Raw genomic sequence first — 21,590 nt, forward strand, 5'->3', positions numbered from 1 at the left:
CAACAAGAGTATTCACTGATGGCTTCAATGACCAGTTGACAATGTAAGAAGGCAAAAACTTCCACCACAGAAGATGACAGACAGCCACATTTACATATGAAGCCCTTTGAAGTAGGAAAAATGAATTTTTGAACCGTCAAAGTGATACAGACCTTTACCTTAGCCTTTTTTGTCAAGGGTACAGCAATAAGTTTTAAGTTCTATTTAAATCTGATGAAGATACTGTTTTAAAAACCTGACTCTCAGGCCGGGCGTGGTGGTTCACGCCTATAATCTCAGCATTTTGGGAGGCCAAGGCGGGCAGATCACAAGGTCAGAAGATTGAGACCATCCTGGCCAACATGGTGAAACCCCGTCTCTACTAAAATAAAAAATAAAAAAAAAATTAGCCAGGTGTGGTGGTGCGCGCCTATAGTCCCAGCTACTCAGGAAGCTGAGGCAGGGGAATCACTTGAACCTGGGAGGCAGAGGTTGCAGTGAGCCGGGATCATGCCACTGCACTCCAGCCTGGCAACAGAGTGAGACTTCATCTCAAAAAAAAAAAAAAACTGACTCTCATTTTCTGCTTAAAATGAATTATCTCCAGTAATTCTCTGTATTCTTACTTTCCATTTTCTCTCTATGCCTTCAACCCCTTCTCACTCTTAGAAGAAAGGAATATGGTAAGCTGAACTGAAGGGAAAAAAACAAAAACCTAAGACAATATTCATAAATGTGCTAAGTATCCATAATACTTACTTCAGTTGTCTATTTAATTCTTCAACATAATTCTTTTGGTCTAATATGGCAGCAATTTGAACATTCCTAAATGAGGAAAAAAGTAGCTTTGTGCTAGTTGAAAAGGTATTTATTAAGTGCAAAAAAAATCTAAATCATCTAAAATTATTATAAAACTAAAATAATAAAACATTGTCTTGCCTTTAAAATAAAACATAAGAATAACAGTAAGCTGTGTACTAAGTATCTATAACCTTTGTTGAATAAATTACTTGCTAATAATAGACTTAACAATACCATTAGCGTATATTAAATTTAAACATAATTAGGGTTGGGCACAGTGGCTCACCCCTGTAATCCCAGCACTTTGGGAGGCCAAGGCAGGTAGGTCACTTGAGTCCAGGAGTTCGAAACCAGTCTGGCCAACGTGGTGAAACCCTGTCTCTACTAAAAATAACAAAAATTAGCCAGGCATGGTGGCGGGTGCCTGTAATTCCAGCTACTGGGGAGGCTGAGGCAGGAAAATCGCTTGAACCCAGGAGGCAGAGGTTGCAGTGAGCCAAGATGGAACCACTGTGCTCCAGCCTGGGCAACAGAGCAAGACTCTGTCTCAAAAAAAAACAAAAAAATAGTTCGATCTTGAAGTAAACCAGTATTTGCAAACTTGTGAATAATAAGCTTTCATCTCTTTTATTCCAAAAACAGCTATTAAAATGGGTCTCAGTAACTATAGGTATAACCAAAGGTCCCACTTCATACTATTAATAAAACCTCCTTCTCCTAAGTGATTTTCCATAATCTGCTTTGTAAAGCTTGTAATGGAAGTGAAAATGAAATGAAGAAGTCACAGGGGGGAAAACAACAAAATAAAACCACACTATAAATAGACGGATCTTACAATGATTTGTAAAAAGATATATAAAAAACCCAGTATGTGAAATAACTTATGAAAATCATACCTTTCTTTATTTCCAATATCTTCTTCATTCTTTAAATACATAGAAAAATCAATCACTCCAACCTGAAGTAAATAAAGTTTTTTTTAATTTAAAGGGGAGAAAATACTTTATCAGAAGTACCTTTACTGAATGTCACCCTTAATATTCCTTTAGTGTTTAACAGTCCTGTTTACAACTTCAAATGACACCTGATCGAGGAGGAACTGTGCAAACTGAAAACACTCTGCATTTGGCACTAGTCACTTTCACTTACTTGTGAGTCTAAATCCTCTCCCTTCACACACAGATTAGCATCGATCACATTCAGGCCAACCAGCAGCCCAACAATTACTGCTCCTTCTTCTTCCATCATTAGTGCATGATACTCATAAAACTCACTGTGAAAATTTAAAAAATAAGGACTTTAAATCACAAATTTATTTCAAAAACTAAAATTTAAAATCACCATTATCTTCCTAACCTTCTACCTCACAGAAATGGAAGCCATCTCAGTTAGGTACCTTCAAATTAGCCTTTATACATGTGAATAACTTTTTATATTTTTTATTTATTTATTTTTTTTTTTTTTTTTTGAGACGAAGTCTCACTCTTTCACCCAGGCTGGACTGCAGTGGCGCTATCTCGGCTCACTGCAAGCTCCATCTCCCAGGTTCATGCCATTTTCCTGCCTCAGCCTCCCAAGTAGCTGGGACTACAGGTGCCCGCCACCGCACCCGGCTAATTTTTTGTATTTTTAGTAGAGATGGGGTGTCACCGTGTTAGCCAAGATGGTCTTGATTGCCTGACCTCGTGATCCGTGGGCCTCAGCCTCCCAAAGTGCTGGGATTACAGGAGTGAGTCTGTAACTTTTTATATTTACACCTGGCCAACTTTTTATATTTTTTAAATTTAAATGTCTCTATTGAAAAATCAAAAGGACTGAAGGAGATAAAAGAGGGAAATTTTTTTTGAGAGAGAGAAAAGAGGAGCAAGGAGGGATGAAAAGAAAAAGTGGCACCAGACACGGTGGCTCAGGCCTGTAATCCCAGCAGTTTGGGAGGCCGAGGCGGGAGGATCACTTGAGGTCAGGAGTTCAAGACCAACCTGGCCAACATGGTGAAACCTCATCTCTACTAAAAATACAAAAACTAGCCAGGCGTGGTGGCACACGCCTGTAATTCCAGCTACTTGGGAGGCTGAGGCAGGAGAATTGCCTGAACCCGGGAGGCAGAGGTTGCAGTGAGCCAAGATCACACCACTGCACTCCAGCCTGGGCAACAGAACAAGGCTCCATCTCAAAGAAATAAAAAATAAAAAGAGGCAACACTGAGCCCTGGGATGTTTCTGACTCAGACGGATATAGTGACTGCTGCTGATCTGATTATATTTTATTAGAGTTGAATTTTCAATCCTTGGATTTATTAAGACCCTTGGGATAAAGACTAAGGTGGAAAATGAACATATGCAACATTTCAAAGCCCACGTTCAAGTCAATGCATTTGATAGGTATATTATAAATCTTAATAGATAATCATCAATTAAAGACACTTTGGGATATCTACATTCTAAAAACTGTTCAAAAAGAGAGTTGTGAAAGAAATAGGACAGTCCAAAAACTAAGTCTCATCAACATACATTCAGAGAAGTAGTTATCACTGTCTCATGCCTTCTTTAATAAGTCCCATGTACATTATATAATCACTTTCATTATCCTTCAGAATATTGAGAAGCCATGGGTGCTTAATGTATGGTCATTCTCGTTTAACAACTGGGAAAACCACAATGTAAAACCAGCATCACAAGTAAAACCAAAACCAGGACTAAATTCTCCACAACATCAGAGAGGCACTCTAACAGAACAAGAATGAATGGAGGGCCACCATGGGCCCACTCCCTTGGAGAACTGATTGCCTTGCTCTGAAAATCTGTCTTAAATAAATGTTTGGCCTTCGTTTTATTTTATTTGATTTTTTTGAGACAGGGTCTCACTCTTATCACCCAGGCTGGAGTGCAGTGGCCTGATCTCAGGTCACTGGAACCTCCCTCTACCAGGTTCAAGTGATTCTCCTGCCTCAGCCTCCCAAGTAGCTAGATTACAGGCATGTGCCACCACACCCAGCTAATTTTTGTGTTTATTTAGTAGAGACGGGGTTTCACCACGTTGGTCTTAAACTCCTGACTTCAAGTGATCCACCTGCCTCGGCCTCCCACAGTGCTGGGATTACAGGCGTGAGCCACCACACCCAGCCAAAATAAATGTTTGGACTTCAATTTAAAGTGTGCCCACAATACAGTTGAAGCAATAATATGGATATTCAAATTCTAAAACAAAAAACAAAAAACAAAAAGCCTATGAAATTAAAGCCACAAATTCCAACACAAATTTTTATCCATAGAATTAACCATATTCAGAAAAATAAAACTAACAGAAATGTACTATATATGGCAGTTTCCAGGCAGGGCAAAAGAAAAAATTTTTAAACAAAGAGAAAGAAATGTAATATATATAAATTTCCCCATCCTGGCTGATAACAAAGCTTATGGTATTCATACGTAAGGCTAGTTCCTGATCCATGTTATGCCTCCATCATGTTTTTCTGTCTCATTTTGCTCCTCCTTTTATTTTATATCATTTTATTATATGTTATATATCCTTTCATATTACATCTTAAATCCTTTTTGGAAGACAGCATATAAATAAAATAAAAAATGAAAAGATCACGACTTAATAGTACTAACCTCAAGAGATCCCTCTGAATAATCAAGCAACGTAAGTAATCGGCCATTTTTTTTTGCATGAGGGCTAATCGAAGCCATGCTCTTGCTCGACCCAGAGGGGTCCTAAAGAAAAGAACCAATTGATTAGAAAACAGCCCTAGCCCAAAGATCACATCTTCTATCTCTAGAGGTACACATTAACAAGGAAAAAGGGCATTTTTATAATAGTTTTGTTTTCATTTTTATAGGTTTATCTTTTTGAGCACACAAACTAATCGCTGAGAGCTGGGTAAATCTGTTCCTCCTGTAGGACATCCAGGTACTATTTAATGTCTTGGAAGAAATGACTCTCTAAACACAGTAGTGTGTCACTTAATGATACTTTCAGAAAAATGCGTTGTTAGGTAATTTCATCATGCAGTGTACATTTGCAAACCAAGATGTTATACACACCTATGCTATATAGTATACCCTATTGTTCCTAGGCTGTAAACCTATATAGCATGCTATTGTACTGAATGCTGTAGGCAATTATTACACAATTGTTAAGTATTTGTGTATCTAAACATATCTAAACATGGAAATGGTAAAAATATAGTATTATAATCTTTTGGAACCACCATCATTGAATGAAATGTTAGGCAGTGCAGGACTGTGGTGAGAATACTTCTATGAGAAATATTTAGGTGGGCACGGTGGCTGACACCTGTCATCCCTACACTTTGAGAGGTCAGGGTGGGAGGATCACTGGAGTCCAGGAGTTAGAGAACAGCCTGGACAACATAGGGAGACCCTGTCTCTATATAAAAAAAAAATTATAAATTAAATTAAAAAATAAAATTAAAATTAAAAAATCAAAAAAAAAAAATCAAAACGCCAGGTGTGGTGGCATGTTCCTATAGTCCCAGCTACTCAAGAGGCTGAGGCAGGAGGTTGCTTAAGCCCAGTAGGCAGAGGCTGCAGTGAACAGTGATTGCATCACTGTACTCGAGCCTGGGCGAAAGAGTGAGACCCTGTCTCAGAAAAAAAAAAAGAAATATTTAGTTTGAATGGGCTTAGCCCTCTAAAAATAAATATTAAAACTTCACCAGGCCGGGCCCAGTGGCTTACACCTGTAATCCCAGCACTTTGGGAGGCCAAGGCAAGCGGATCACAAGGTCAGGAGTTCGAAAGAAGCCTGGCCAACATGGTGAAACCCCGTCTCTACTAAAAACACAAAAAATAGCTGGGCTTGGTGGTGGGTGTCTATAATCCCAGCTATTCAGGAGGCTGAGGCAGGAGAATCACTTGAACCCGGGAGGCGGAGGTTACAGTCAGGCAAGATTGTACCATCGCACTCCAGCCTGGGCAACAAGGTAAGATTTGGTCTCAAAAAAAAAAAATTTCAACTATAAGGCACCATAATGCCTTCAAAAACCTAGGTAACATTATATCTGAATTTTAAAAATCATAACAAAGCTAAGAGGGTGCCAGGCTAGTAATTAAAGAGAAATCACTGTGCTGCTTACTGGTTTTCAAATGTTTCTTTAATCCTGTTGCACTTAAGAAATTAAATCTCATACCTCTCTTACTCAAGTTCTATCTGTTATTAAAAATAAAAGTGGGCCGGGCGCGGTGGCTCACGCCTGTAATCCCAGCACTTTGGGAGGCCGAGGCGGGCGGATCACCTGAGGTCGGGAGTTTGAGACCAGCCTGACCAACATGGAGAAACACCGTCTCTACTAAAAATACAAAATTAGCCAGGTGTGGGGGCACATGCCTATAATCCCAGCTACTAAGGAGGCTGAGGCAGGAGAATCGCTTGAACCCAGGAGGTGGAGGTTGCAGTGAGCCAAGATCGCGCCACTGCACTCCAGCCTGGGCAACAGAGAGAGACTCAGTCTCCATAAAACATAATAATAATTTTTTTAAAAGCAACTTTTTTTTTTTTTTTTTTGAGACGGAATCTCGCTCTGTCACCCAGGCTGGAGTGCAGGGGCGCGATCTCGGCTCACTGCCAGCTCTGCCTCCCGGGTTCATGCCATTCTCCTGCCTCAGCCTCTCCGAGTAGCTGGGACTACAGGCGCCCGCCACCACGCCCGGCTAATTTTTTGTATTTTTAGTAGAGATGGGGTTTCACTGTGGTCTCGATCTCCTGACCTCGTGATCCGCCCGCCTCGGCCTCTCAAAGTGCTAGGATTACAAGCGTGAGCCACCGCGCCCGGCCAACCACTTTTTTTTTTTAAAGAGAGTGGTATCATTCACACTTTTATATTTTCTTATGCAGGGAACATTTTGGCAGATAGTACAGGAAGAGACTTGATCTTCACTTCTAATAATTAATGCGTTTCTTATAGCTTAGCATTTTAATGAACACCATCAGAAAACAGGTTTTACTATCGTAGAGTCTGGCTTTTTAACAAAATATGAATACATGCTTTCATATGTTGGAATGTAGTGATGTGATTTAGGCTCACTGCAACTTCTGCCTCCCAGGTTCAAGCAATTCTCCTGCCTCAGCCTCCCGAGTAGCTGGGACTACAGGTGCACACCACCACAACCAGCTAATTTTTTTGTATTTTTAGTAGACATGGGGTTTTGCCATGTTGCCCAGGCTGGTCTCAAACTCTTGGGCTCAGGCAATCCACCCATATCAGCCTCCCAAAGTTCTGGGATTACAGGCGTGAGCCATCACACCCAGTCACTATATATTTAACTCTAAAAACTGGGTTTAAGGCCGGGCGTGGTGGCTCACGCTTGTAATCCCAGCACTTTGGGAGGCCGAGGCGGGCGGATCACGAGGTCAGGAGATCGAGACCATGGTGAAACCCCGTCTCTACTAAAAATACAAAAAATTAGCCAGGTGTGGTGGCGGGCGCCTGTAGTCCCAGCTACTCGGAGAGGCTGAGGCAGGAGAATGGCGTGAACCCGGGAGGCGGAGCTTGCAGTGAGCCGAGATTGCGCCACTGCACTCCAGCCTGGGCGACAGAGCGAGACTCTGTCTCAAAAAAAAAAAACAAAAAAAAAAAAAACTGGGTTTAAATCCTGCCTCTGCCACTTTTTAACTATAATTTATCTGGCATTTATTTTTTACATCCATACAATTATAATAATAACCTCTACCTGTAAGACTGATTTAAGCACTAAAGGAGATAATTCATGTAAAACAGGTACCTTATTACTCTAACACAGTGCTCAACAGTAGCCACTTACTTTTATCACTCAGTTAAGTCCAGTTTACAAACATTTGAACATTCAACAACAAAATAACAGCAAAACACTACCATATTCCCCACAACATATACAAACCCTAAGTTGTAAAACTATGAGAAAACAAACGAATAACCTTACAGAAAATCCTTAATGCAAAAAAAGTTATCTCATTAACAAGAATTAAGATAAACTAAAGGGAGGCTGGGCGCGGTGGCTCATGCCTGTAATACCAGCACTTTTCTTGAGACAGTTTCGCTCTTATTGCCCAGGCTTGAGTGCAACGGCATGATCTCGGCTCACTGCAACCTCCACCTCCGGGTTCAAGCAATTCTTCTGCCTCAGCCTCCTGAGTAGCTGGGATTACAGGCATGTGCCACCACACCGGCTAATTTTGTATTTTTAGTAGAGACAGGCTTTCTCCATTTTGTTTAGGCTGGTCTCGAACTCCCGACCTCAGGTGATCCACCCACCTCGGCCTCCGAAAGTGCTGAGATTACAGGCCTGAGCCACTGCGCCGGGCCAATTCCATCACTATTGAGGACAGGAGTTCAAGACCAGCCTGGTCAATATGGCAAAACCCCCATCTCTACTAAAAATACAAAAATTAGCCAGGTATCGATGGTGGCACATGCCTGTAATCCCAGCTACTTGGGAGGCTGAGGCACGAGAATCACTTGAACCTGGAAGGCAGAGGTTGCAGTGAGCCGAGATTGCGCCACTGCACTCCAGTCTGGGCAACAGGGTGAGACTCTCTGTCTCAAAATAAAATAAAATAAAATAAAATAAAGATAAACAAAAGAGAATGCTTACATTTTAATTACACTCTAAAGAATATAAGAACTGGTCAGGCATGGTGGCTTACGCCTGTAATCCCAGCACTTTGGGAGGCCAAGGCGGGCGGATCACAAGGTCAGGAGATCAAGACCATCCTGGCTAACATGGTGAAACCCTGTCTCTACTAAAAATACAAAAAATCAGCCAGGCATGGTGGCATGCACCTGTAATCCCAGCTACTCGGGAGGCTGAGGCAGGAAAATTGCTTGAACCCATAAGGCGGAGGTTGCAGTGAGCCAAGATCGCACCACTGCATTCCAGCCTGGGCGACATAGCAAGACTCCATCTCAAAAAAAATAAAGAAAATAAAAATTAAAAAGAAAATTAAAAAAAAAAAGAATATAGGCTTGGCGCGGTGGCTCACGCCTGTAATCCCAGCACTAATAGGAGGCTAAGGTGGGCGGATCACAAGGGCAGGAGATTGAGACCATTCTAGCTAACATGGTGAAACCCCATCTCTACTAAAAATACAAAAAAATTAGCCAAGCGTGGTGGTGGGTGCCTGTAGTCCCAGCTACTCAGGAGGCTGAGGCAGGAGAATCACTTGAACCCAGGAGGCAGAGGTTGCAGTGAGCCGAGATCGTGCCACTGCACTCCTGCCTGGGTGACAGAGCGAGACTCCGTCTCAAAAAAAAAAGAAAAAAGAATATAAGAACTGAGTCTTAACACTTGACACCTACAAAAAATTTTCAATACTCATGAAAGTATTCTTAGCTAACATACTCCAACTTTTAAGATATTTTACATACATTTGTCTGATGAAACAGGCTGGTGACATTATAGGTACCAATTTTCAGAAGAAGCAAAGAAATTTACACCATGTATATAAGTGGCTTATCTGAGAACTGAATCTCCTGAGCCTGTGCCCTGGATTCAGCCTAAATCAGTCTTTCATCAATACTTATTGACTTTCTACTACAGGCAAACTAATTTAACACTCAGAAAACAAAGATGCATAATTGATACAGCCTATCTTAAAAGGACTTTCAATTTCCTACAATACAAGGCAGAATGGTGAGTGGTTAATTCTGATCGAAGAGGCTAAGAAAAACTTCATAAAGGAAATGGGATTTGAGTTCAGCCATAAAGAATGAACATAATTTTATTACAAGAGGATTAGAAGAAGGGGACTTAAGACTAAGAGAAGACAATAAGCTAGAGTGTGAGGTACTTTGGAGGAACAATGAATACACTTCTGTGGCTAGGGATGAACAAGTAATAAGCCTCCTTACTTCAGACCAGGTAGATCCCGGACACTGGCTCCTATTTCCTCTGCTTCGGGGTACAGCTTCTCCACCAGTTCCAAAGGGCCCCAGATGGTTTTGTTATAACTCAAAAATGATTTTCTTACTGAAAAAAAGAACACATAATGCACACAATGTCAACATATAAAACTGTAGTAACTTATTTTTAAATACTTAGTTTCAACATTTCTAACTTAACATACAATTACTCAGAAACCTTTCCTCTTTTATCCACTACATATCCCCGTGGATCTGTAGCCTGTGCAAGTAGGATCCTGTTGTCCATCCTGCTATTTTTTTCCGCATGATAAAAAGACATAGTGACCATTCTTTCATATCAAATATGCAGTTAGGTAATTAAAGTGAAAAATGACTGCATGCACTCATTCTCTACCAGTACCAAAATAAAGGCTGGTGGCCCTAGCTGATTGATCTTTATAAGTTTATTAAACAAACCAAGCACAAATAAAAAGTTATTTTATTTTTTATAATGCCTTTTTTTTTTTTTGGTAAGTAGAGATGGCGTTTTGCTATGTTGACCAGGCTGGTCTTGAACTCTTGGCCTCAAGCGTTCCTCCCATCTTGGCCTTCCAAAGTGCTGGGATTACAGGCATGAACCATCATGCCTGGCCTAAGAAGTTATTTTAATTTTAAATATGAAAAATTGTGAATTTCCTTTTCCTTGTATTTTATTCTGAGATTTGGTCAATATAAAACCATGAAATTGCCATACATTTCTTTGTTATTACTGACCAGATCTCCTGCAAATACAGGGTGCTTATCATATACACCACCCAAGGACATCCAAGATAGGTAATTTTTCCCAGGGGGAGAAAATCACACGCACAAAGTAGCTTTATAATGATTCATCCAGATAAGCCTATAACTGCTTGGACATGGTTCAACATATGTTGTGAAGTAAAGGAAATACAGCCTAAAAATAGTTTAAAATTTAACTATTTTGGCCATAATTTGGCAAACTCCATTTCAGCAGTACTGGGGAAAATCAAGATGCACTCCTGGGTGACAGAGTGAGACCCCCATATCACAAAAAAAAAAGAGGAGCATGGTTAAATAAATTATGCCATATACACACCATAAAATATCACACAGCTATTAATTCTGATATAGACATCTATGTAAATGCAAAGATCTCCAAGCCGTATCATTTTTTTTTTTTTTTTGAGACAGAGTCTCACTCTGTCTCCCAGACTGGAGTGCAGTGGCATGATCTCAGCTCACTCAACATCTGCCTCCCAGGTTCAAACAATTCTCCTGCCTCAGCCTCCCAAGTAGCTGGGACTACAGGCATGCAGCACCACGCCCAGCTAATTTTTGTATTTTTAGTAGAGACGGGGTTTCACTATGCTGGCCAGGCTGATCTCGAACTCCTGACCTCAAGTGATCCATCGGCCTTGGCCTCCAAAGTCCTGAGATTACAGACATGAGCCATCGCACCCAGCCACTTTTTTTTTTTAAAAGAAGGAAGTCACAGAATAATGCTAATAGCATGATTACAATTAGAGTAAAAGAAAAAAAAAAACAGAAAAGGGATAAGAGAATATCTAATTCTCCCGTTTTCTTTCTTTTGAGACAGAGTCTCACTCTGTCGCCCGGGGCTGGAATGCAATGGCACGATCTCAGCTCACTGCAACCTCCGCCTCCCAGGTTCAAACGATTCTCCTGCCTCAGCCTCCTGAGTAGCTGGGATTACAGGCGAACACCACCAGCCTGGCTAATTTTTGTATTTTTAGTAGAGATGGGTTTTCACCATGCTGGCCAGGTTGGTCTTGAACTCCTGACCTCAAAGTGACCCACCCGCCTCAGCCTCCCAAAGTACTGGGATTACAGGTGCCCAATTTCCTTTAGAGAGATTAATAGAAGAGAATGAATAAAAACCATGTTTTGCTCTGTGTACTTCTCTGTTGTTTGATTCATGTACAAAAAGAGTATATTTCGCTAGTATTTATATATTTTAAGAAATTGCTTTAAGTCTTTAAAGAAAAAGAAATGAGTATGCTAATAACATCACATAGGATTTCTCAAATTTTGATGTCAAGGTTTCCTTCTTGTTTTGAAGTACTTTTTATTAAAACAAAGTTTAGGTAAATCTTTGAATCTTTGTTTTGTTTTTTTTTTTTTTTGAGACAGGGTCTCTCTCTGTTGCCCAGGCTGGAGTACAGTGGTACAATCAGAGCTCACTGAAGCCTCGACCTCCTGAGGCTCAGGTGATCCTCCCACTTCCGCCTCCCGAACAGCTGGGACCACAGGCATATGCTGGGATTACAGGCATTAGGCCGCCATGTCTGGCCAGTCAAGCTTCTTTTACTCTATAATAGTCACTCTAGTGTACAACTCTTACATAGCCCTCTACACAGATACTCATCATATGAACTAGAGGCCAAAACTGTGAACAATTATTATAAGTAAAAGCACAGTTATTATGCAATGAACATTTTAAAATTAAATATAAAACAAACATTTTATATGTAACAATAATTCAGTATGTACTGAGAGTAGAATACAATATCTGCTGTTATCATCTTCAGGGATGGCTCACATTTCTACAATAACTCCATCCAGAAGATATTTCTACATATGTTCGTGTATATATCTAGGAGGTTTCTATTTCAACAATCCACTATTTCAATGCAGTTGTTCAACAGGGTTCGAACTATTAATATGAGCTCATAACAGTATCATCTGCTTTAAAATATAAATCTATGATTGTCCTAGAAAACAGAAAATAGGTCAGATTATGTAAGTTTAAAAAATTTAAAAATCAAATATTCTGTTTACAAAACATTAACAATTAAGCATTTTCTGAAGACCATTATTAGAAAACATAAAGTCATAATATATTTTCTCCCAAAATCAATCCACTCAATATTTTTTAGTGCACAGTAACGTAATTATGGCCTCAAAAAATAACCCATTCTCAAGGGCACTTGAAAAACGGAAATTCTAAAATGAATTAATTTTTTTAAATCTCATGATACCTTTAAGACCGTGTTTCAGGCAATGTTCCATAACAACAAAGAATTGCTGCAAGGGGGGATAGTCAGAATCCAAAGTGCGGCCAAAGCTCAGAGCAGATTCAATGAGTCCTTTGATACTCAGCTTAGCCATGTTTAACAAGTTTGCTCTCTCTACAGCTGTGGGGTCTTTTGTGGCTGAAAACACAAGAAAGGAATCCAGCATCATTTCTAAGACATGACAATGAAAAATACACAAACCCTTCCCTTCCCCTATAAAAACCAACAGTAGTTTGCTGTTCCTTGGTTGACAAATTCTCCCCAGCTAAACTACACCCTTGATTAACTTCTCTTTATGTCTCTCACATATACTGTAAAAAATTTCCGGCCAGGCGCGGTGGCTCACGCCTGTAATCCCAGCACTTTGGGAGGCTGAGGCGGGTGGATCACGAGGTCAAGAGATTGAGACCATCCTGGCCAACATGGTGAAACCCCATCTCTACTAAAAATACAAAAATTAGCTGGGCGTGGTGGTGCGCAGCTGTAGTCCCAGCTACTCGGGAGGCTGAAGCAGGAGAGTCACTTGAACCCAGGAGGCAGAGGTTGCAGTGAGCTGAGATCGTGCCACTGCACTCCAACCTGGTGACAGAGCGAGACTCCGTCTCACAAAAAAAAAAAAAAAAAAAAAAAAAAAAGAAAGAAAAAAAGAAAAAAGAAAATTTCCATGACCACTCCAGCCAAAGTTTATGAATTATTCTCAAGATCCTGCAAATCTGCCATTCTCCTGTATTTAACTTTCCTGGTACCTCTTCATAGAGAATGAGTTTTTTAAAATGATCTTCTGTGGAGATAAATTTGGGGTGAGAGACAACAGGTTTAAGGGCCTCATGCAAAAGGTGGATAGCAGGTACCATCTTAGGATGAATTCCAAGGCAAAAATGTTCAGAATAAACTGGCAATAAAATAAAAGGTAGTTAAAATTCTAGGATTCCAGTGTCATCCACAACAAACATGACAGGTAAAATACACTAACAAGTAAGGGGACACAGAAGAAGCCATCCAATTCTTTCAGTCTACCCTCTTTCTGTCGGGCTTCTTCATTCTGACTGTAGTTCTGTATTGCATGACTGTTTTATTTTCAAAGAGAAAATGAAATCAGAGACCAGTTTTACATTAATGTTCCTCACCCATCCACACAGTTGAGGATGCCCACAGCGCCAGTCTGAATACCAAGTTAATAGATGCACATTCTAAAAGGCCTGATTTTTAATTGATATTTTTAAGACACAGTATCATCAAGCAAGATATTTTCAATTCACAAAAATATTGTCCTCCTTCCCACAAATTTTATTCTCAGTTTACTTAGAAATTCAGACGCTTCCCCATCATCTCATCACTGTTGTGACTGGTGAATACCTTCAACAAACACAGATGACAAAACTAAGATGTGGAAAAACGAAGCACTTAGTATAACATTTCATAATCTCTGACAAATTTACAAGTAATCAATGTGCCCGTTTTTCCTTCACTGAACAACAACAACAACAACAAACCCACAGTCTCCAATGATCTAGTATTCTAGCTCTGATTTCTAGATAGCAAGGCATGAAGCCTGACACTGAATCCTAAGCAACCTAAAATGAAAACAGCCACAACTGCTATGGCCAAACTGCCTGGTGGAAAAATGTCCACACACGACATTCCTTCAAATCTGCATCGTGGTCTGACTCCCACTATTTTTCGGGAGTGAAACCACTTGATGTTTCATAATCCGTGATTTTTAACACTGCCCATCATAATTCCTAACATGCGATGCGACAACCACACAAAGGGTGTTTTGCAGCTGCTGGGAGGCAGATCGGTGCTGGGCACCGGCACTTCCCACGCCGAGGGGCGTTCACACTGCGGCCACGCCCCGGCTGCACTCCAGGACTCCTCCGGCCCGGACGCGACCCCCAAACGCGGCCGCAGGCGCGCGAGGAGTACCAGGGCCGGTGCCCGCACCTTGCCGGGGCCTAGAGCCCCCTCCCAGCCCCCTCCCCCCAGCAAGGCTGCCCAGAGGCCTGGGGCCCCCGAGAACTATCGCGGCGGGCTCACCCAGGCTCCTGCGCGTCAGCATTCCCCGTCTCCCGCCCTCGGCGTCAGGCACCCAGGCCAAAACCTGAGATGCGTCTTCCCTCCGCCACCCCCAAACCTGAAAAGTCATCGCCCCTCCCCGCCTGCTCCCCGACCCCGGAGTGACACCCTGCCTGGCCCTGTCCTCGCTCCTGGACGCCGTGGCACCTCGAGCCCTCGGCCACTGTGCCTCAGAACCCGGGCGGGAACGGGCCGGAATAAGGGAGGGGGCGCGTTGCCATGACGACCCCGGGAGCCCCCGAGTCCCAGGCAGTCCCCGCCCATCCTGGGTTCGGGCCCCAGTTCCGACTGGCGGCCTCGGCGTCTGCCACAGCTCCCAGTCCACCCTGCCTGGACGCGGCCCTCAGCCCGGGACTGAGGGCCGAGCATTCGGTCTCGGCCCGCTCGCCTTACCCATGGCGGCGGCGGCGGCTGCGCGGTCTCGGGCGGAGGCTCCCTCGGCCTGGCCAGCAGCTCCCTCCAGGCGCTCGGCGGCCACCACCGCATCTGCAGCCAGGCCCACTGCGGCCCACAGCGCCCCCGGCGGCGGGAGGGCGCCCGGGCGGCCCCAGGGGGAGCGGCGTCCCGGGTGGGGCGGGGACCCGCGGAGCCTACGGCGGGCGGGAGAGCAAGCCCGCGGTCTCTAAGCCTCCTTGCATCCGCTGGGACCGCGAGGAGAAAGAAAGGAACGTGAAGGAGACCACATGTGTGAGGAGCCAGAGTGCTGGGCCCTCGGTCCCGTGTCCCGGGGGCTTCGTCGGAGCGCGAAGGCCGGATTTCAAGGGGCGGCCGGCCACAAGCAAACGTTGCTTCCAACGGGCTGGTGGGGCCTGATCTAACACGCCTGACTACTGCCCATTCACCTTCGCAAACACAAAGGGGACCAAAAGAATTTAGAAAATCTGAAGTAATTAACAGTAGGCAGAAACCTACTAAAACTAGTTAGTCCCAAATTACGACCTTTTTTTGTTTTTTGGGGTTTTTTTTTTAGATGGAGTCTCGCTCTGTCACCAGGCTGGAGTGCAGTGGCGTGATCTCCGCTCACTGCAAATTCTGCCTCCCGGGTTCAAGGGATTCTCCTGCCTCAGCCTCCTGAGTAGCTGGAATGACAGGCGCGCGCCACTCCGCCCGGCTAATTTTTGTATTTTTAGTAAAGACGGGGGTTTCGCCATTTTGGCCAGAATGGTCTCGATCTCTTGACCTGGTGATCCGCCCATCTCGGCCTCCCAAAGTGCTAGGATTACAGGCCTGAGCCACAGAGCCCGCCCTAAAACAATTTGATAAAGCTCATTACAAAAAGCTAAAGTGAAAAAAGAAAGAAAACAATTCAAAAATATTTCATTATGTGCCACAGCAACATCCACACAAGCACTAAAATTCAGACCTCATCTGGGTATGGTGGCTCATGCTTGTAATCCCAGCACTTTGAGAGGCTGAGCTGGATAGATCACGAGGTCAGGAGTTCGCGACCAGCCTGACCAACATGGTGAAACTCCGTCTCTACTAAAAATACAAAATTTAGGCAGACGTGGTGGCACGCGCCTGTAGTCCCAGCTACTCGGGAGGCCAAGGCGGGCGGATCACCCGGTCAGAAGTTCGAGACCAGTCTGGCTAACATGGTGAAACCTCGTCTCTACTAAAAATACAAAAATTAGCCGGGTGTGGTGGCATGTTCCTGGAATCCCAAGATTCCGTCTCAAAGAAAAAAAAAAAAGTCAGACTTCATCCCTGGATGCATCTTGGTTCACATTTCCCAGGATTATGAGCCCTAGTCACCGTAAGGGCCAGTAGTGACTCAAGTGGAATTAGATAGGCATATCCTATTAGCTGGAAGAGATTTTTTATTTTTTCAGACAGGGTCTCACTCTGTCACTCATGCTGGAGTGCAGTGGCACGATCTCAGCTCACTGCAACCTCCGCCTCCCAGGCTCAAGTGATCCTCCCACCTCAGCCTCCCTAGTAGCTGGGACCACAGGTGCTCATCGCCACACCCAGCTAATTTTTTGTATTTTTGTGCTTTTTAATTTTTTTTAAAAAGTTACATATATATGACATATATCTTATGATCCCAGTTTTAGTTTATCAATAAATACAGCAATACAGCAATATGAAGATATATATATATATATATACACACACATAGTATTCGGTCTTGTCCCGCTCGCCTTACCCATGGTAAGAGACTGAGTAAAGTACATGAAAATGTTAATAGTTACGATGTGTGGGTTGGGGGCATTGTGATTACTTTTTTCCCTATTGTGTGTGTGTGTGTGTGTGTGTGTGTGTGCGTGTTTAGGCTTTTATTTTAGGTTTGAGGGTACATGTGAAGGTTGGTTGCATAGGTGAACTCATGTCATGGGGGTTTGTTGTACAGATTATTTCATCACCCAGTTAAGTCCAGTATCCAATGGTTATCTTTTCTGCTCCTCTCCCTCCTCCCATCCTCCACCTTCAAGTAGACCCCAGTGTCTGTTGTTCCCTTTTTCTTTTTCTTTTTCTTTTTTTTTTTTAAGACAGGGTTTCACCATGTTGGCCAGGATGGTCTCGAACCCCTCAGCTCAAGTGATCCACCCGCCTCGGCCTCCCAAAGTGTTGGGATTACAGGCATGAGCAACCGCACCTGGCCTTGCTTTTCCCTTGTGTTCATGAGTTATCATTTAGCTACCATTAATTTTTATTTCACTTTTTGTAGAGATGGGGTCTCACTATGTTGCCCAGGCTGGTCTCAAACTCCTGGCCTCTAGTGATCCTCCTGACTCAGCCTTCCAAAGTGCTGGGATTATAGGCATGAGCCACTGTACCCAGGCTACAAGTCATCTTTTTCATGAGCAATATGGTCCACTGAATCCAGGTGGACCAGCTTGTCACATCACGCCACAGAGCTTTCAGTCATAGCCTTAGCTGGCTCAAGACATGATTTTCTTACGACAATTGTAATGCTTCTGAACATTTGTATAGCACCTGGAAAATGTTACCACGCTGGGGGGGAAAGGAGATACACATAACGGCCAGGAAAATTGCAGAATTCCTAATCAGAAAACGTGGGTTCTGGCAATGACTTGCCATGGGTCATATGCTAACACAGACTATCTATGATAGGTTCTCTATAGGGTTTAATTCAATTGAGAAAACATCCATGAAAAATATTGATAAATATTAAAGTATCCTACTAATTACAACTGCTGCTTTAAAAAAGCAGTAAACAGGCCGGGAACAGTGGCCCACGCCTGTAATCCCAGCACTTTGGGAGGCCAAGGTGGGAGGATCACCCGGTCAGGAGTTCGAGACCAGTCTGGCTAACATGGTGAAACCTCGTCTCTAATAAAAATAAATACAAAAATTAGCCAGGCATGGTGCGCGTGCCTGTAATCCCAGCTACCTGGAAGGCTGAGGCAGGAGAATCGCTGGAACCCGGGAGGTAGAGGCTACAGTGATCCAAGATCTCACCGCTGCACTCCAGCCTGGGCAACAAAGTGAGACTCGTCTCAAAAAAAAAAAAAAAAAAAGCAGTAAACAGCCAGATGTGGTAACTCATGCCTGTAATCCAAGTACTTTCAGAGGCTGAGGCAGGAGGATTGTGTGAGGCCTGAAGTTCCAGACTAGCCTGGCCAACATAGCAAGACCCTGTTTCTAAAAACAAATTTTTTTTAGTTAGTTAGCTGGATGTAGTGGTGTGCACCAGTAGTCCTAGCTACTCAGGAGACTGTGACAGAAGGACCGCTTGAGGCCAGGAATTTGAGGTTGCAGTGAGCTATGATCCTGCCATGCACTCTAGCCTGGCCAACAGAGACTCCATCTCTTAAAAAAAAATAAAAATAAAAGCAGTAAATTCTATGAAGCTCCATATAGGTACTGTTACAGTACTGTATAAAGATGAAGATAATTCTTTTGGCTGGGAGAAAAATCAGAAAAGGTTTTTTGGAGAAGGTGGCATCTTAAAGTCTTTCTAAGTGGGTAGAGATGCCTAAATGGTGATGGAGGAACAGACAAATCTAGAGAGTAGATCAAATGGGTAACAGAATAGGCATGCACAGGAACAGCAAAAATAGTTTCGTATGGTTACAACAAATACACAAAGACGCCATTAAAGAATAATCACTATTACAAATCATGGGTTCCGACCTACTAGTGGGACCTGAAAGCAATTTTAACAGGTTGCAATTAGCTTTGTTTTTATTTATTTATTTATTTATTTTATTTATTTATTTTTTTTTGAGACGGAGTCTCGCTCTGTCACCCAGGTTGGAGTGCAGTGGCGCGATCTCGGCTCACTGCAAGCTCCACCTCCCGGGTTCACGCCATTCTCCTGCCTCAGCCTCTCCGAGTAGCTGGGACTACAGGCGCCCGCCACCACGCCTGGCTAATTTTTTTGTATTTTTAGTAGAGACGGGGTTTCACCGTGGTCTCGATCTCCTGACCTCGTGATCCACCCGCCTCGGCCTCCCAAAGTGCTGGGATTACAAGCGTGAGCCACTGCGCCCAGCCAGCTTTGTTTTTATTTATTTTATTTTATTTGAGACAGAGTCTCGCTCTGTCACCCAGGCTGGAGTGCAATGGCATGATCTTGGCTCACTGCAACCTCCACCTCCACCTGCTTGAATTGGGTTCAAGTGATTCTTGTGCCTCAGCTTCCCGAGTAGCTGGGATTACAGGCGTGCACCACCATGCCCAGCTAACTTTTCTATTTTTAGTAGAGACGGGGTTTTACCATGTTGGCCAGGCTGGTCTTGAACTCCTGACCTCAAGTGATCCACCCACCTCAACCTCGCAAAGTGCTGGTATTACAGGCATGAGCCACCGCGCCCGGCCACGCTTTGTTTTTAATGGAATAGGGTGGAACAAATCAGGGTATATCACATACAGAAAGGGTAAATATTGTTTTATGACAGTATTGTTTCAGATGCATATTCATACACAAATCTACATTGAGTCATGATATAAAATGAATTTCTTATTGTGGGTGTGGTAATTTTGGTTTAAATACTAGCCTAGATCATCATAGACCAAACTATGTAATTACTAAAGGATGAGATTATAAATAAATTTCATTTTCTGGCCAGGCAGGGTGGCTCATGCTTGTAATCCCAGCACCTTGGGAGGCAGAGGTGGGCGGATCATGAGGTCAGAAGTTCGAGACCAGCCTGGCCAACACAGTGAAACACCGACTCTACTAAAAATACAAAAATTAGCTGGGCGTGGCAGCAGGTGCCTGTAATCCCAGCTACTCGGAGAGGCTAAGGCAGGAGAATGGCATGAACCCGGGAGGCAGAGCTTGCAGTGAGCCGAGATTGCGCCACTGCACTCCAGCCTGAGTGACAGAGCGAGACTCCGTCTCAAAAAAAATAAATAAATAAATAAAATAAAGAAAGAAAAATTATGCCAAGATCTTTAAGCTCAGAGAACTGTGAGATGATGTCATTTACAGAAATAGGGATCACAGGAGGAAGGCATTAAATGAAGATGGAAATTTCCAATTTCTTTGTACTAAGTCTAAAATATTCACAGAATATTCTGAAGGCATTGGCTGGAAGGAAGCTATATAACTAGAACTTGGAAGACAGGGTGTAGTACAGGTTGAGTAAACAGCCACATGGGTGATGGGTGAAGCCAGTGACTGTCCAAGGAGAAAGAAGAGGACCAAACCAGACTTGCAGCTCTGGGGAAAACCTGCCATTAGACAGCCAGGAATAGGGAGAAAAGAAAGGAATCAGAGACAGCAGCAAGAGGGAAGTCAGGGGGAAGGGGACAGGAACTCTGAACTGATTCAGGAGAGGGGCCACTGGAACAGCCACATTGTCTTCGCATCATGGCTTTATACTTTGTTTTTTGAGATGGAATCTTGCTCTTGTCACCCAGGCTGGAGTGCAGTGGCGCAATCTCAGCTCACTGCAACCTCCGCCTCCCAGGTTCAAGCGATTCTCCTGCCTCAGCCTCCTGAGTAGCTGGGATTACAAGTGCCGGCCACCACACCCGGCTAATTTTTTTTGTATTATCAGTAGAGATAGGGTTTTACCATGTTGGCCAGGCTGGTCTCGAGCTCCTGACCTCAGGTGATCCACCTGCCTCAGCCTCCCAAAGTGCTGGGAATACAGGCGTGAGCCACCATGCCCAGCTTCCTAACTCTTTTAAACAATTAAATGGCTAGGCTCTTATCACCAAGACAGATCCAAAAAAAGAAAGGAAACACAGAACACATCCTCAGATTCTCTTCTATGGAGCTTTACTTTTCAAGCCATACAAACCTGTAATGAAGCAAAAGGACTTTCTTATTCATTTCATTCCTAGGAACTGAAATTACCATCAGATTCCTTCCTGATTTATACTGTCATTATATCTAACCAATATTTAAGTTTCATCACAGCAACCTTTCCCGTTTGTCCTATCTAATCTATAACCCCTCTCCATGATCAAGCCCATCCTGTGTGCCCTTCATAAATCTCTTTATAATATCAATGCTGCTTGGTTTCAGCTTTCTAGCATGATCAATACTTCACTTGTCACTATTAGAAAACATGAAGCTGGGAGCGGTGGCTCACGCCTGTAATCCCAGCACTTTGGGAGGCCGAGGTGGGTGGATCACAAGGTCAGGAGATCGAGACCATCCTGGCTAACATGGTGAAACCCCGTCTCTACTAAAAATACAAAAAAAAAAAAATTAGTAGTCCCAGCTACTCAGGAGGCTGAGGCAAGAGAATGGCGTGAACCCGGGAGGCAGAGCTTGCAGTGAGCCGAGATCGCACCACTGCACTCCAGCCTGGGCGACTCTGTCTCCAGAAAAAAAAAAAAAGAAAGAAAACATGCTGGATAACCCTGACTTTAATTATTATTCAGTATTAATAATAATTGACACAGTAAGA

General features: G+C 43.2%; 1 protein-coding gene across 8 annotated transcripts in view; it reads right to left on the bottom strand.

The window, feature by feature from the left end:
• The window catches only part of RUFY2 (RUN and FYVE domain containing 2), a 68,588-nt gene extending 53,315 nt beyond the window's left edge, over positions 1 to 15,273 (bottom strand). For 2 of the 8 annotated variants that reach the window (XM_055274493.2, XM_063637180.1), the window contains exons 1-7: positions 15,148 to 15,273; positions 12,643 to 12,816; positions 9,632 to 9,749; positions 4,395 to 4,496; positions 1,930 to 2,053; positions 1,677 to 1,738; positions 739 to 804 (exon numbers count right to left, since the gene is read on the bottom strand). In XM_055274493.2, the coding sequence (XP_055130468.1) occupies positions 739 to 804; positions 1,677 to 1,738; positions 1,930 to 2,053; positions 4,395 to 4,496; positions 9,632 to 9,749; positions 12,643 to 12,816; positions 15,148 to 15,151 (650 nt within the window). In that variant the 5' untranslated portion in view covers positions 15,152 to 15,273. Of the gene's footprint in view, positions 1 to 738; positions 805 to 1,676; positions 1,739 to 1,929; positions 2,054 to 4,394; positions 4,497 to 9,631; positions 9,750 to 12,642; positions 12,817 to 13,805; positions 14,650 to 14,715 lie in introns of those variants that run through there. The other 6 variants (XM_055274488.2, XM_055274489.1, XM_055274490.2 and 3 more) reach the window with 6 other exon arrangements.
• Positions 15,274 to 21,590: the final 6,317 nt, after the last annotated feature.

Source organism: Symphalangus syndactylus, chromosome 4 (genome assembly GCF_028878055.3).
Source record: "Symphalangus syndactylus isolate Jambi chromosome 4, NHGRI_mSymSyn1-v2.1_pri, whole genome shotgun sequence".
In the NCBI taxonomy this organism is placed as follows: domain Eukaryota; kingdom Metazoa; phylum Chordata; class Mammalia; order Primates; family Hylobatidae; genus Symphalangus; species Symphalangus syndactylus.